At 53.1% G+C, this 14,338-nt stretch overlaps 2 protein-coding genes and 1 non-coding gene across 5 annotated transcripts; all 3 read right to left on the bottom strand.

Annotated features, from left to right (window-relative positions):
- Positions 1-587: 587 nt before the first annotated feature.
- Positions 588-14,290, bottom strand: CPSF4 (cleavage and polyadenylation specific factor 4). Of its 3 annotated transcripts, none has more exons than XM_007081119.3 (8): positions 14,065-14,290; positions 12,602-12,652; positions 10,304-10,456; positions 7,762-7,857; positions 7,280-7,373; positions 6,059-6,131; positions 4,349-4,519; positions 588-1,495 (listed from the first exon to the last, which is right to left on the bottom strand). In XM_007081119.3, exons 1-8 carry the CDS (start codon positions 14,165-14,167, stop codon positions 1,427-1,429), a joined length of 810 nt encoding a protein of 269 aa, XP_007081181.3. In that variant the 5' UTR covers positions 14,168-14,290; the 3' UTR covers positions 588-1,426. The 3 variants fall into 3 exon arrangements, with proteins under 3 accessions (XP_007081181.3, XP_015392593.2, XP_015392594.2); XM_015537107.2 differs by having other exon boundaries at positions 4,349-4,444; XM_015537108.2 differs by having other exon boundaries at positions 4,349-4,441.
- On the bottom strand, positions 10,718-11,263 carry LOC122234704 (60S ribosomal protein L10-like). Its single transcript, XM_042972120.1, has one exon. It carries the CDS (start codon positions 11,053-11,055, stop codon positions 10,753-10,755), a length of 303 nt encoding a protein of 100 aa, XP_042828054.1. The 5' UTR covers positions 11,056-11,263; the 3' UTR covers positions 10,718-10,752.
- On the bottom strand, positions 11,116-11,248 carry LOC122234794. The gene has a single exon (XR_006212745.1). It is a non-coding gene; the product is annotated as a small nucleolar RNA SNORA70 (small nucleolar RNA).
- Positions 14,291-14,338: the final 48 nt, after the last annotated feature.

Below are 14,338 nucleotides of genomic sequence, written 5' to 3'. Positions count from 1 at the left end.
CAGCACCTTCATCCTTACCCTTCATCAAAGGTCTTCAGTAGGGGTGCCTGGGTGGGTCAGTTGGTTAAGCATCTGACTTCAGCTCAGGTTATAACCTCACAGTTTGTGAGTTCAAGGCCTGCATCAGGCGCTCTGCTGTCAGCACAGAGCTTGTTTCAGATCCTCTGTCTCCCCCTTCTACTCCCCTCAAAAGTAATAAACATTAGAAAAAAAAAAAAAAAAAGGTCTTCAGTAAAGTGATATGAGGGTCAGAATTGGCCTCTTGAGAGGTGTGTGGTAAGCACATATACGGCATGGAGTCTAAGGGGTGAGATGCTGCAGCTAATTATCTCCTAGAAGATCCAAATTTGAATAAGCAAGTATCATCCAGCATCTGAAATGAAGGAGACCTACTATGTGGCTGTTCCAGAGGCTGAGCTTCCAGACTTCACCAGCTGCCAGTACAGAGGCCCTTCCTTCCAGCAGGTTCACGTTTGTTGAAAGGGGACAAGCAAGCTCTGGTATGGAAGCTTTGTGCCAGGCATTGAGCGCAGCCAGGAGCAAGAGTCCTCTCCTTGGTGTGGGTCCCTGAAGTAACCAGACGCAGCTTAAAAAACAAGCTTTAATCGATCTCATAAAAATTGTTCTTGTAACTGAACTTGAACAGGCCCACTTGCCCAGCAGGCTGCAGGTGACAGTCTCACATTTCCAGGTTCAGGGGCAGGAGGTAGGTGCACAGATAGACTGTGTCATCGATTTACTGGGTGGTCTGCAGCTCCAGCTTAAGGCATACCTTCAGCCATGCCACTGATAAGGAGGCGCTCCAAGGAAATGAGCCCAGAACAAAAAGCCCCTCACACTTGAGAGCCCTGTGCCCTTCCTCTCAACCACTGCCACCTTGGAGCAGGGCCCAGTTGTAGAGAGAAGGAGTGCACTTAAGTTTGCCCCAAGGGGCCGCCTCATTCAAGTCACACGGACAGGCACAGCTTCTGAATTCAGCAGGATGTGGAGGAAGCAGGCATGACCAGCTTTAAATGATCCAACAGCCCCTGGGGTCACCAAGAACTGGTGTTTAATGAGGCCTCGAGGGGAAGGGCTGCCTTCCCTACAGACTGCTTGGCAGGAGCCCTTCCCCACCGCTTCCTCCCCTCCCCAGAGGGCGGTGTGCAGGGAATTGCGGACAGGTGTCGATGCCTAGACAGACATGATGCCGACTTGACCAAACTGGAGCACTTGTCCCCTTTTAAAAAAGTTTACAGCAAACAATAGGGAAACTGTCAGACGTAGCCCCTCATAATGATGAACCCTGGCGTGCTTGCCTGCCTGCTCCAGCCAGAGTTGCACCAACACTGGCGTTAAACAGTTAAGTGCACGCTCCCAAGGATGGCCCAGGGTGGTCCCCGAGAGTGGGGACCCTTGGGCTGCTCTGAGCTGGCTCCAGCTGCTGTCACTGTCCACTGAGAAAGGCCAAGTGGCCTTTGGTGCATCTGTTGGCGTAGTGTCCTTTCTCGCCACACTGGGAACAGCAGGGAGGGAGGGAGGAGACAAAAAAACAACACCGTTTTCAAATGCAATTTTCAGGTAAGGTAGCACCTGCCAAATACCAGGTTCGGTATGGGGACTCCAGAATTCTCAGTCATCCAGACTTTCATTCAGACACAACGAAGAAACTCCAAAGGTATCACAGAAACTGCAGAAACTCCAGGAACTCGGCAGATGGAAGGGGGCTGCACAGCCAGAGGGTGACCTGAGAGCACACAGCGGGGGTTTCTGCAGGCTGGGCCCACGTCAAACATGGGACCTATCCATGGAAGGTCTGTCGTGGGTGGCAGGACGAGGAGAATCCCATGGGAATCGAGCTCCCCCACCTGTCTGGGGACCAAGCCCCTCTGGCAGGCTAGCCAGTCACTTACCTTTCTGAGGCACTGTCTGAAGACGGGAGGCAACAAGGTGAGAGAAGCCACAAGGCTCCTTCCCCAACTCGGGGAGTCATGGCATGGACACGGAGGGCGGGCTGCACCCAGTTTTCTTGCCTGCCTCTTGCACCCTTGCTTAAGCTACCCCCCCCGGGGCAAGTTTTGGTTACAGGATCAGAGAGATGGGACAATGGTTAGACTTGGGTGAACAGACCCAGAAAATCACTTGAAAAATCTAGCACTGACTCTGACCTGTCCCAGCTCTGATTTTCCAGGCCCTGCCTTAGCTTCTCTTCATTCATTGTTTTCACTCCCCAAAAAGAAAGGAATTAAAAGGTAGTGAATGGCAGCCTCAAGAACGGGACAAGGGTCAGGAGACAGGTAGGAGCACTCACCCTGCACTAATGCACCCAGTGCCTTCCCAACCCCAGCTTCCTCACCCTGGAATGCCCAGATCTCTCGTCTGCTCTATCCCCCTGACCCCACAGTGCCTGCGTTTTCCAAGGCTGTCTGATATGTATGTGTGACTTTGGATGAGTGGCCTGTGGAGCTGCCGGCTGACCCTCTGGTGAGATCACCAGAGGGAAGGACTCACTGGGACCCTGCTCACAGCACCTGGCATGTCTGTCAGCTTCCACAGCTGGCCCTGGAGAACCCAGGATTCCTACAAGGTGTCTTGAATATCAACTATGAAGGGCCTGACGTGAGAAGAGGTGGTTGGGTTCTGGCTACACCTTTGTAAGTTCCAGGACTTGGGAGAGCTGGCTTCAAAGGCCTCGCTGCAGAGTCCTGGGGCAGGGTGGGGGCGGGGGGTGTCCAGAGAACAGCTACAATGCCTCTGTTTCCTCGTACTTGAGGAATGACTGGTCAGAAGCGGTCTGTTCTCTCCTCACCTGGGAGGGCTCAGGCTCAAATCTCTGAGGCATTCCGTGAACCCAAGTGCACATTTAACTTTAGTTAAAGCACCTGGGGGTGCTTGGGGGCACCTGCCTTCCCCTCCTTGCAGAACACAAACCCCTCCTGGGAAACAGCAATAACAGTCTTGGTTCTCTCAGTAGAGCTGGCCCAGGGCAGGTGCTCAGTGAGTGAGTGAGTGATGGCTGTGGGAAGTGGCTCAGCCTTTCTTGAGAGAAAGTTCTAGGAACAATTTAAGCTAAGCGTACGCCCCCTTGACTCAGACCTTCTACTTGTAGGTATGGATGCTGCTATCAGACTAGAGCTCACAGAGGTCTAAGTGTCAGATTCAGCATGGTTTTTAGTAACAAAAACTATAAACTGCTATCCACAGAGAACTGGGAAAGTAAATTGCGGTTATATTACACAGCCAGTGGAACAGATTACATTCACATATATTGACATAGTTCAATCCACAACATAGTATTAAGAAAAAGAGACTATAGAAAGTTATACACACTAGAGCCCTATGTACATTAAAATGTACTTTCATTGTGCTTATGTAAGTTTGGCACAGCCGTTCTCTAAGTGGGGTCCCCCATGGGGCCTGAAGGAACACCAAAACCAAAAATTGTGACAACACAGCACACTAAGTCAAGTGGCTGTTTTAGGAAAGGTGGGAATAGAGATAACACTGTGTACCTGAAACATCTCTGTCCTCTAAATGTTTTTACAGAGAGTGTGTACTAATTCTGTATTTTGTAAAATACTGAAATCTGAAGTTTTTGTAAGCCTAGCTCTACTATCAGTTGTTTCTGCTGACTTCCCTCAGTGGGGTTTGCTTCCTCCTAGGTTTTGTGATTTTTGATTATGAACTCATTCTTCGGAACTTTAGCTGTGGGAATTCTGTGTGGTTGGGCTGAGAATAAATTCCTCATAGAGCCAGATTCCAGGGGCCCACATTTGTGGCTGTTTCCGATTAGAAAATTCAAGTCTGTATAGCCTTCACCAAGGGTGTGCATACAGCCCCAAACTCACGAAGGGTCCGTTGGTGACTATGAAGTCTCAAGGCACTTTTCTCCCCCCTTTACATCCAGAGCCAAGAACAACACAAGTTTTCTAGCAGGACTTTTAAAAGTTTACCCTTCCCCTGAGCGTCCCACTCTGTTCAGGGGGATTCTAATCTGTTTTTTTCCTGGGTGGTAAAGCTGTCTCTCTCATTTGGGCATGTGCCCTTGTGGGATGTGAGGACATCCAGAAGCTTCAGGGCTCCCTTCCCTTAACCCATGCTTCCATTTTGTTACTGGCCTCTGGAAGATTCCTCTCCCTTTCCTTCAAACTCTGTCCTTGCATTCAACAGCATGTGTGATCGTTCTGTTGGCCCTGGTGTATCGTGGAAGGAAGCAGCATGGTCTCTAGCCCACCAGAGTAGCCCATTGTCACTTTTATGGTCAGCAAAAACATAGATGTTTTCATTTTTCAAAATTAACTGTCTGGGGAATGAGGGAACAGCCCCTGACTGTGAAGACCCTGCCCCATCCCCCAGCCCCAGGACTCACCTTGTAACAGGTGACCTGCTCCAGCGGCCGGGGTCCCCGGTTGCCTGCGCTGCTGTTTTGACTCTGCATGACCCCGATGACCTGCGGGGCTCTCTGCTGATTGGGAGAAGAGTTCTGACTCGTTAACTGGATCAAGGAGGACGACCTTTGTAATGGCGGATTGTTACTTTGCTGGAAAGAGTTACACAACACGGTTTTACTGCGGAAAACACGTGCACGCAGACTACCAATGGGGACAGGAAAAAAGAGGGCGGGACTGCTCCCGCATGACCAGCAGGAAGAAGGGCTTCCGCGGTGGCCCTGCTCAGGAGAGCAGCCAGAAAAGAAACATCTGGTGATGATGGCAGGAGCCGCTGCCCGAAAAACACCATGCAGACACACAAAAACGAAAAATAAAAGTAGAAAACAAAACACCAAAGAGACGAGGAGGTCTCTGGGGCAGCAGGGCGAGGGCATGAGCAGGCCTTACTTTTGTTTCTGAGGTTCTAGCTTCAGGTCAGGATGAACGCTTGGTTCAGCCAGATGTTTAGCAGCCTACACGGCGAGCAACAGTCACAGAAAAACAGTTGGAGGCTGACGTGCTGACCTGCGGTCTAGGGGCTGAGAGGGCCCTCCACTAGGGAGTCATGTGAGCAAGGGGGATGGGGGGCTCGGGGCTCGGGCCGAATAGCTAGGCCACCTCCTAACCAAGAGGGGTCCCGGCCCGGCCTCTGCAAATACAGGAGCACTGAGCTAGAAAGCCCCAGGTTGTCAAGGCTGTACCCACACCCAGTTCCTGGCTTTGCGAGGAGTTCTGAGTCGTCCCACAGCCTCCTGAGGGTGGGGGTCAGTGCAGTGGGGCCAGGGGCGGGGGGGCATGCCCCCTACCAGCTGCTCAACCTGTAGCAATGAAGGATGAGCAGGGCTTTGGCAATGGGGTCAGAGTCCAGCCAGGTAATAGGTAAGAATTCAAGATCAGTAGGCGGGTTTACTCAGCCTGTTGAGACCCTGCTTAGTGCACCTGGCCAGCCCTTCTTCTGGGCCCCCAACCCTTGACTCCCGGGTGTCCTTGGTTTCGGGGGGTGCTGCTGCAGATTCCCACTTGTCTATGGCCTCTCTCCCTCTCCTCATGCTTGAGGGGATCAGCCCATTGCTGGGTGGTGGGACCCCCTTGTCTAGAAAAGTGAAGCCAGCTGGTCCTTCAGCTCTGTTCCCAGCCTGTCCTGCTGGGAACCTCCACTCAGAGCGCTAAGGGTACTGGCAGGAGAACCAGTCAGCCTCAGTTCTGCTCCCCAGCTGCTCCTGCCCAGCTGCGGGACCTCAGACGAGGCCCTCCCTCTAGTTTGTGTCCCCGTTTGAAACAGGAAGGGCTGAAACCAGAAGCAAGAGCAGCAGACCCACGGCGCTCGCGCTGCCCTCCGCTCTGGCCCCTGGGAGCGGGGGTGGGGGGTGAGGCGCCACTGAGGCACTCGCCAGGCAAGAAGGGGCGAGAAGCCAAGTGGGCATTGGGCTCTAGCAGACATAGCAGAGAGCCCTCCACCTCTAGAGGGAGATGCAAACCATTCTGCTCCCTGAATTTTCTGCTGGAACTCAGGGTGACTCCCCTCCTGTCCCACCTCCTCACTGCCTTCTCACACATCACCAGCCGGGGCTGCGGCGGACCGTGCACCAGGGCAGGCAGTGCGGGGGCCGGCAGCACTACGGGGCCAGGGAGGGGCAGGGGCACAGTACCTTTGTCGGAGGCTGCGTCTGCTGTGGCAGTGGGGGCTGCTCGGTGGTTCCCATCGGCAGTTCAAATCGAGGGCTGGTCACCCCGCAGCCAGAGGGGATGAGAAGGAGAAGAGGAGAAGAGGGGATGAGAGAGGGGCCATGCCAGGAGGTATTCCCAGGAGATCACAGGCAGCCTCTGCCCAAGCACAGAGCAACTCACCCAGACGTGGGGAGGGCGCCGGCTCTCAGCTCCGCCCCTGAAGCCTCGGGGGACAGGGGTGAAAAGAACTGACTTGTCTGGGCAGCTCTGCCCACATCTAGCTTCGGGACCTTCACAAAGTGCTGCTGCCTCCGGAGGGCTTTTTGTTCATGGGACCTCCCCCCACCGCCCCCACATCCACTTCTAACTCAGGTGCCAGACCACCTCCGACAAGACACAATCCCGAGGAACACACCCGGCTGCCCGCAAGCAGGAATCCCTGGGCCCCCTGCAGGCTCCTGGCTCTCATCCAGAAAGCGGCGCCAAGTCTGCAGCACCTGCCACCTGCCCACTGGGTGGCAGTGACCAGGATACCATGCTTCTGTGCAGGTGTCCGTGGTGTGGACAGAAGCAGCCCAGGGTGGGGGGTGGAGGGGAACGACACTACTCTGCGGTCCCAGCGCCACCCCAGGGAGAAGTCCGACTCCACAACCACCCAAAGTGACAGATGTGCACTAAGGCCCAGGAGAGGAGCTCTGAGCCCTGCTGGGCAAGGTGAACCCCGCTTTAGAGGCTACGGACCTGCCTCAGACCAGATGCCAACCCTACCACCATGTGACCGAGGCCAGTGGCTAAGCTCTGAGCCTCAGTGTTCCCACGCGCGAAATGGAGTCATCCTCTCTCACACACACTTGAGAGTTATACAAAGTAGTATATGTGGAATCCCAAGCTCTGACTCCACAGAGGCCCCCAAACTGCAGTCTCCTTCCTTTAGGGCTCAGGTTCTTAACCAGAGGTCCCTTACAAGGCATGAGCTTTTCTCATGCACGCAGCCCAGCTTTCATCAGATCTATGACCCAGGAAAGGTTAAGTGTTGGGCTAGGCAGAGCCACCTCTGAGCTCAGGGAGCAGCAGTGACCCCTGCCCCAGGTCCTGTGGGGACACCACCTAATGATCAAAGCCCAGCTGGACCCAGGAAAGATCTAGAGGGCAGCAGGGCCTGGGGCAGGAGTGGGGTAGGGGGACAGGGTCTGGCTACTCACTGCATGAATTTACAGGAGGGCCCCTCTGGGCAGAATCCCACGAGGTAATTCACACAGATGACTCTCCGTGTGTGCCGGTGCCTGCACAGGGGACCTGTGGAGCCAAGCGTCTGGGTCACTCAGACTCCCCTCTTCGGGGGATGGCCTCGTGCCCCTGTGCCAGTCAGAACCTGCCTACACCACTGCCTGGGGTGCAGAGAGCAAGAGCAGAGCTTTAGATGCTGGCTCTGTCTCATATCCATTCACAAGGGACAGCAGGCAGGGCACACAACCTCTAAACCGATAGTTTCCTTACCGAAAATCTAGGTGAGAGTGCAGTCCACACAGGAGCTTTGGGAGGCTCGGGCGAGCTGAGGGTGTAAAAAAGCCTCACTAGCCCCAGATGCCTAACACCAGATTTTGCTGGGACAGGTAGAGGGTCATGTGGGGACAGGAAGCGAGGACCAGCGTCTTGCTGGGGGCCCAGCCACCCTGACACCTACCATGCTTGCAGAAGCCACGGTCGTACCAAGGGCAGTCCTTGATCTTGGACTCAGGGTCGATGTGCAGGAAGGGGCACTCCTTGTTGCTGCACTCCCCTGCAGGGAAAGCCAGACGTGCGTCCACCTGGGGCAGCTCCGGGAGAGCCAGACCCAGACCCACCTCATGGCTCTCTTACCCAAAGGGGGTATCCTGGACACTGGGCAGGGGCCCAAATATGCAAAGGCACCAACTGAGAGCAGGAAATAATTGGTCTCTACCCTGATGAGCCCTTCACATCTACTAGCCGGGACAGGCGAAAGGTCTGAGGATTCCACCTTTCAGAACAAACAGGGAAGATTTGGGAACTCAAGGCTGAAGTCCTGTGGCAGAATGTGATAAAGCCTTTATGATGACAGCTCCTCTTAGGAGCAACTGGCCCAGCTGGCCAGTGGCATCGTTCACCCAACTATGGGATCCACCCCCTCCGCACTTGCCCTCCCCGATCCATGCGACACACGGAAGGACAATCTGATCACTGGTGGCCAGAGAACACGCAAATCCCTTTCCAGACCCGCAAGCCTCTATGTGGTCTAGCCCACTCCTCCCCAGGCTCCTCCACCCCCAGCCACATTGCCCCCCGCCCCACGTGACCGGCCCCTTCTTAGCCTTCAGATCCCAGCTCAGGTCTCCCCTCCTGAGAAAGACCTTCCTTGACCACTTAGTCTAAAGGAAAATATGGTCCTCATGTGGTCCCATTGCTGTTTATTTCCTTTAGAGTGTTTATTGCATGTCATTTTCTTTTTTTTTTTTAACGTTTATTCATTCTTAAGAGTGAGAGAGACAGAGTGTGAGTGGGGGAGGGGCAGAGAGGGAGACACAGAATCAGAAGTAGGCTCCAGGCTCAGAGCTATCAACACACAGCCTGATGCAGGGCTCGAACTCATGGACCGTGAGATCACGACCTGAGCTGAAGTCGGACACTCAACTGACTGAGCCACCAGGCGCCCCTTGCATATCATTTTCTTTTATTTTTTAATTTTTTTTTTTTAACATTTATTTATTGCTGAGAGACAGAGAGAAACAGAGTGCAAGCAGGGGAGGGGCAGAGAGAGAGGGAGACACAGAATGTGAAGCAGGTTCCAGGCTCTGAGCTGGCAGCACAGAGCCCGATGTGGAGCTCAAACTCACTAACAATGAGATCATGACCTGAGCTGAAGCCTGATGCTTAACCGACTGAGCCACCCAGGTGCCCCATGCATATCATCTTCAACTTTGTCTCACTGCTGTCAGCTGCCTCTGTCCCTGGGCCACCAGAACAAAAGCACCGCGGGACGAGAAATGGGTCTCTCCTGTTTACTACCGACACTCCAGTGCTGAAAGAGGACCCTCACTTGTGTCACAGGTAACAGAAGCTGCATGGTACATGTGCACCGGGGTGAGCTCTGTGGGGAAAGGGCAGGCAGGGGAGCATCAGAGGCAGTGGGGAGGTTGCCAGGCCCGGCAGGAATGAAGGAACCCAGGTCAGCCTTCAGGGGTGCTCTTAAGAGTCTTCCAGGAGGGCTGTCTCCTGCCTTTGGATCCAGATGGGAGATGGCTTCCATGAAAAGGGGACACCCCCCTTCCAGTGCTGGTTCCAGAGCTGGTTTGGTGGTGGCAGTTGGGGGGGGGGGGGTGCGGCTGGGAAGCCTGGGTCCTACTTCTGACTATCTGTGCATTGACTTCATAGCTTATGCTACCTCTACAAAAAAAGCCACAACTATCATAATAAACCAGCAGGGCATGCCTGTCGGGCTGCTGGAATAATTAATGTCTCCTAATGACAGTGCTTTGAAAGCGTGCTGCATGTCCAGTGCTCCCCAGCACCCCCAGCCCACCGCAAAGTATAGCAGGCTTCCAGCCCCCCGCTGAGCCCCTGCACAAGGCCAGCGGTCCCAGGACCAGAGCCCATCCTCATCCTGACCAACAGGGCTCCTTCCTGGGCAACCTCTGCCCACAGCAGAGAGCGGTGGATTCTAGTTCCATCAGGGAGCATAAGAGCTCTGCTGAGCAGCCCCCTCTGCCCCCGCTTCTCCATGCAGTCCTCAGGACAGCCAAGGGCACATGTTCTCTATACAGTGAGCAAGGCAACCTCAAGGTGAGGAGTGGAGCTCTTGGCCACCACAAGACAGCCCCCTGTTTAGGACAGTCAAAGTAATACCTGGGATCGCACTCCCAGACAGAAGGAACCAGCTTAGACCTGGGGGGCAAGGAGTCGCCAGTCTGGAAGCAACAGCCGATATGAGGGAAAAGGTCAACGTGAGCAGAAACAAGGCCTCCTGCCAGCTGCACCCACCATGGGACCCTCAGTTGCCTCATCTTCCAAAGAACTTGAAACTAGAGGGCCAGCTGAGGTTGGCAGGCACTGCGTGAGGTTCTCATGTGAAGCTGTAAAGATGGGAGTTAGCAGACACCATGGGCACCTGAGCAGCTGTTTATCCCCTCTGGGTGTCCGTTCTGGGTGCCTCTCCAGAGCTCCTGAGCCTGGATGTCCGAGTACAGAGAGGGGCCGGGCCATCTGCTTACCGAACTTGGAGTAGAAGTAGCACTCAGGCATCTTGGTCATGTCGTACTCGTGCAGGAACTCACACTGGTCCCCCTTCTTGCACAGCCCCCGCAGCCAGTGCTTACACACAACCGTCTTCTCGCCACTGATATGGCGGAATGGGCACATGCCCCCTGCCAAGAAAGACAGCGCACTGTGAGGAGGGCGGCGCCTTCACCCCACATTTCCCTGCAGTATCTGGGAGCAACATGTCCTGGGAGGCGGTGGTTGCCCCTGGCAGAAGGCAGTACATGGGCACACGTCTAAGTTTTAGTACTTCTATATTTTCTATGTGTTTTGGAAAAACCTAACTAAAACATCAAACCATGCTTTCACAGATATTACTGTAAGATGGAAACTTTTTTTTTTTTTAAGATAGGAAGCAGGATTTATTGGTGGGCATAAATAGGGAGGGGTAGTGCTGAGATTCTCATGAGTGCAGAGCCCACCATTTGTCCAAGGGGCCACGATTAGGGATGTATTTGACCCCATAGCCATCTGGGATGAGCTGCTTTTCTGCCACCATGTCTTCAAATTCATCTGCATTAAACTTAGTAAAGCCCCACTTCTTGGAAATGTGTATCTTCTGGTGGCCAGGGAACTTGAACTTGGCCTTGCGTAGGGCCTCAATCACATGCTCTTTGTTCTGCAACTTGGTACGGATGGACATGATGACTTGGCCAATGTGGACCCTGGCCACTGTGCCCTGGGGCTTTCCAAAGGCACCCTGCATGCCTGTCTGGAGCCTAGACTGGAGAAAGCGTGAGGCCAAACTTCAATGTCCACCAGAAAAAGCTGTATCCAAGGTCCCTTAGGGCAACCCATACAATCAACAGGCTGTATAGACCACCAAGGAGGCTGCTGTTTGCAGGCACACCACACCGGGCCCCGTGGGAAAAGAGCACAGTCGGCTTAATTGGCTGCAGTAAGATGGAAACTTAATAAGCCTTAGGGTGGTGGGGAAATAAGCTTATTTGTTAATTAAAGAATAGCTCTCCCCCGTTCATGCTCTGTCTCTCTCTGTCCCCCCCAAAAAAAATAAATAAATAAATAACGTTGAAAGAATAGCTTTAGTGATACACAGACATAGCAAAAATTGTAGGGGTAGTTAAAAAAAAAAAAAGATTGGGGTTTGGGAAACACGGCTCTAAGAAACAGAAGGTAAAGAGGATACCAGCAGAAGCCTGGACCCCAAGTGGGCTCCACCTCTAGTTATAAATGCCCACTTAGCCTCCAAGAATTAGGAAAGAAAATCAACTTCAGAATTAAAGAAATGCTCTGTATACAAACTGGCCTTCTGTGGCAGGAACTGAGCGACCAGCCACCCAGATGGGACAGAGCTGCGCCCTTGGAAACTCGTATTTATTTTTATTTCATTTCATTTTATTATTATTATTATTTTTTTTTTTGGAAACTCATTTCATTTATTTTTATTACTATTATTTTTTGGAAACTGTTCTTTTTTTCTTTAAAAAAATTTTTTTTAATGTTTATTTATTTTTGAGACAGAGAGAGACAGAGCATGAATGGGGGAGGATCAGAGAGAGAGAGGGAGACACAGAATCCAAAGCAGGCTCCAGGCTCTGAGCTGTCAGCACAGAGCCCAACGTGGGGCTTGAACCCATGGACTGCGAGATCACGCCCTGAGCCGAAGTCAGACACTCTGTCTCTCTCTGTCTCAAAAATAAATAAACATTAAAAAAAAAAATTAGTTTCCAAATAAATTTGCCTACAGGAAGAAAAATGCCCAGACCTATACATGGCATGTAAGGTCTCACCTGCAATCTGTCTCCTTATGAATCAATGGATGGTCTGGCTCCAGCAGCCTCTGTTGGAGCCCGGTTAGTATGAACAAAGCTCCACAGGACAGACTATTGTAGGGGTTTTTCATGAGAGGATACAGAGGACAGTGAGCTTGTGCAGACTGTAGAATCAGAAAGGCTTGGGTTCAGACACTGGCTCAGCCACTCACTAACTCTGTAATCTTGAAAAAGTGCCTAAACACCTCAATACTCACACCTTCTGCCCATGTCACAGGTCAGCTCGTGGCCACAGGGAAAGTGAGGTGAGAAGGCAGACTCAGAGTGAGGGTCCATCCCGTGTTTTAAATTTCAGGCAAAATACCCCATAGTGTTCCTAGCCTATCCAAAGCACAGTGATTTCATCTAGGGACACTGTTAGTCTGCAGCAAACCAGACCTGACAGCCTATAAGTCTGCTTGAAGGCTGGGTGGTGGAAAGCACCTCAGGAGGAATGTCGGGGAGCCAGTGATTTCTTACCTTTGCCACAGGCAGCTTTCAAAAAGAATTCGCAGACAGCAGCCCCTGACTCTGCAGAAAGGAAAACAGAGACATCAAACAAAGTGAGGTGTGACTAGGGACAGCTGAAAACACAGGGAGGGGACCCTCCTTGCCTTTAACCACAAAGGGTACAGGAAACGTTCTGGCAAAAAAAATGCAAAGCCAGACCAAGCCAGAAAAAAGCTGCTCATTTTAGCCATTCCCTGCAACATGAGACACATATGCTGGGACCAGTTATTCTGAGAACCTCCTATAAGCAAGATGCTTTCAAGTGGCTGTGGAAAGGTTAGGGCATAAGATCACAGAAGTTAATTACTGGACATGGGATGGTCCAGAGGGCTAAGACTGTGCATGAGAAGTGTGGCCACTTGAGGGGAATGAGGCTACAGGGGGCTCCTCCAGGCCACGGACTGGTAGGAGAACATGGATCTCTGGCAGTCATAAAACACAACATAGGGAACCGCAGACCGAACCAGTCAAGAACACTGGAGAGCTCACCTGGTTTTACTAGGTACTGAATGGCCGTAGACCAAGTGGTCTTCCACAAGTCCCTTCCCCCTCCCAGGCCTCAGTTGCCCCATCTGTGGATTGAACGCAATGACCTCTAGGCTTTAATGTTACAACATCAGATTCCAAGTGTGTCCAGAAAGGAAACAAGAAAACTGCTGGGTTTTTTAAAAAAAGTGCTAGACATGGGAGCACCACTTGGGTGGCTCGGTCATTTAAGTGTCCAAGTCTTGATCTCAGCTCAGGTCTTGATCTCAAGATTGTGAGTTCAAGCCCGGCATCAGGCTCCGTGCTGGGCGTGGAGCCTACTTTAGAAAATAATAAAAATAAAGTGCGAGACATCCACCTAAGTTGGGGGGTGGCGGAGCCAGGAGCTACCATCTGAAGGTGGAGAAGAAAGGGAGCTCAGGCAGCTGCCCAGCTGTGATGAATGACCCAGAGTTGGGGTCCAGAGAAAAAGTGAGGGATAGGCTCCCAGGGGGGCAAGTCTCAGAAGAATGGAGCTTGAGTGTCTAATTGGGAATCTCCTACAAAGAGGGACAGGTGGTCCTTCCTCCAGCAAGACTCCTCCAACCGCCCAGTACTGATGAAAGCAAGAAGAGGGTGCTCAAAGTGGGGACCAAGTGGAAAAGGTGGATATCTAATTATTTTCCTTTAGTCGGGGGAGCGAAGTAATTTCCAATCCAGGACGTTCGCTTTCATTCAAGAATTATTTGAACAGCCAGACATGGTTCTGCCCTCCTGAAGGTTGTATTGGGACAGCCCCAGGGGATCAAAGATCCAAGAAAGGGGGGCTCCCGAGCCTGAAGGGGGTCCCAGAATGGGGAGGAAAGGAGTCCCAGGCCCGATGGGGAGCAGGCCCCGGGACCGAGGGAGAGGGGTCCCGGGGCAGAGTCGGTCGCGCCCCTTGCCCGCAGCCCCGGCCCCGCGCTCACTGTCCATGCCGGGGAAGGGCAGCGGCTGTGCCCCGAGCTGCTGCTCCACTGCGATCTCCAAGTCGAACTTGATGTGGTCCACGCTGGCGATGATTTCCTGCATGGCGGCGGCGGCGGCCACACCGGCCCGACTACCCCTGAGGTCCCTCGCCGCCCTCACACCTCTACCCGCCACCGGCCCCACCGCTCACGGTCCTCCGCCTCGTCTCGCCTCGCCTCGCCGCCGCCGCCGCCGCCCGAGGGATGCCGGGAGCTCCCGGAGCCCGCGCCGGCC

The sequence above is a fragment of the Panthera tigris genome, chromosome E3, assembly GCF_018350195.1.
Source record: "Panthera tigris isolate Pti1 chromosome E3, P.tigris_Pti1_mat1.1, whole genome shotgun sequence".
NCBI lineage: Eukaryota > Metazoa > Chordata > Mammalia > Carnivora > Felidae > Panthera > Panthera tigris.
The sequence above is the reverse complement of the archived record's forward strand: the minus strand, read 5'-3'. Positions and strand labels throughout refer to the sequence as shown.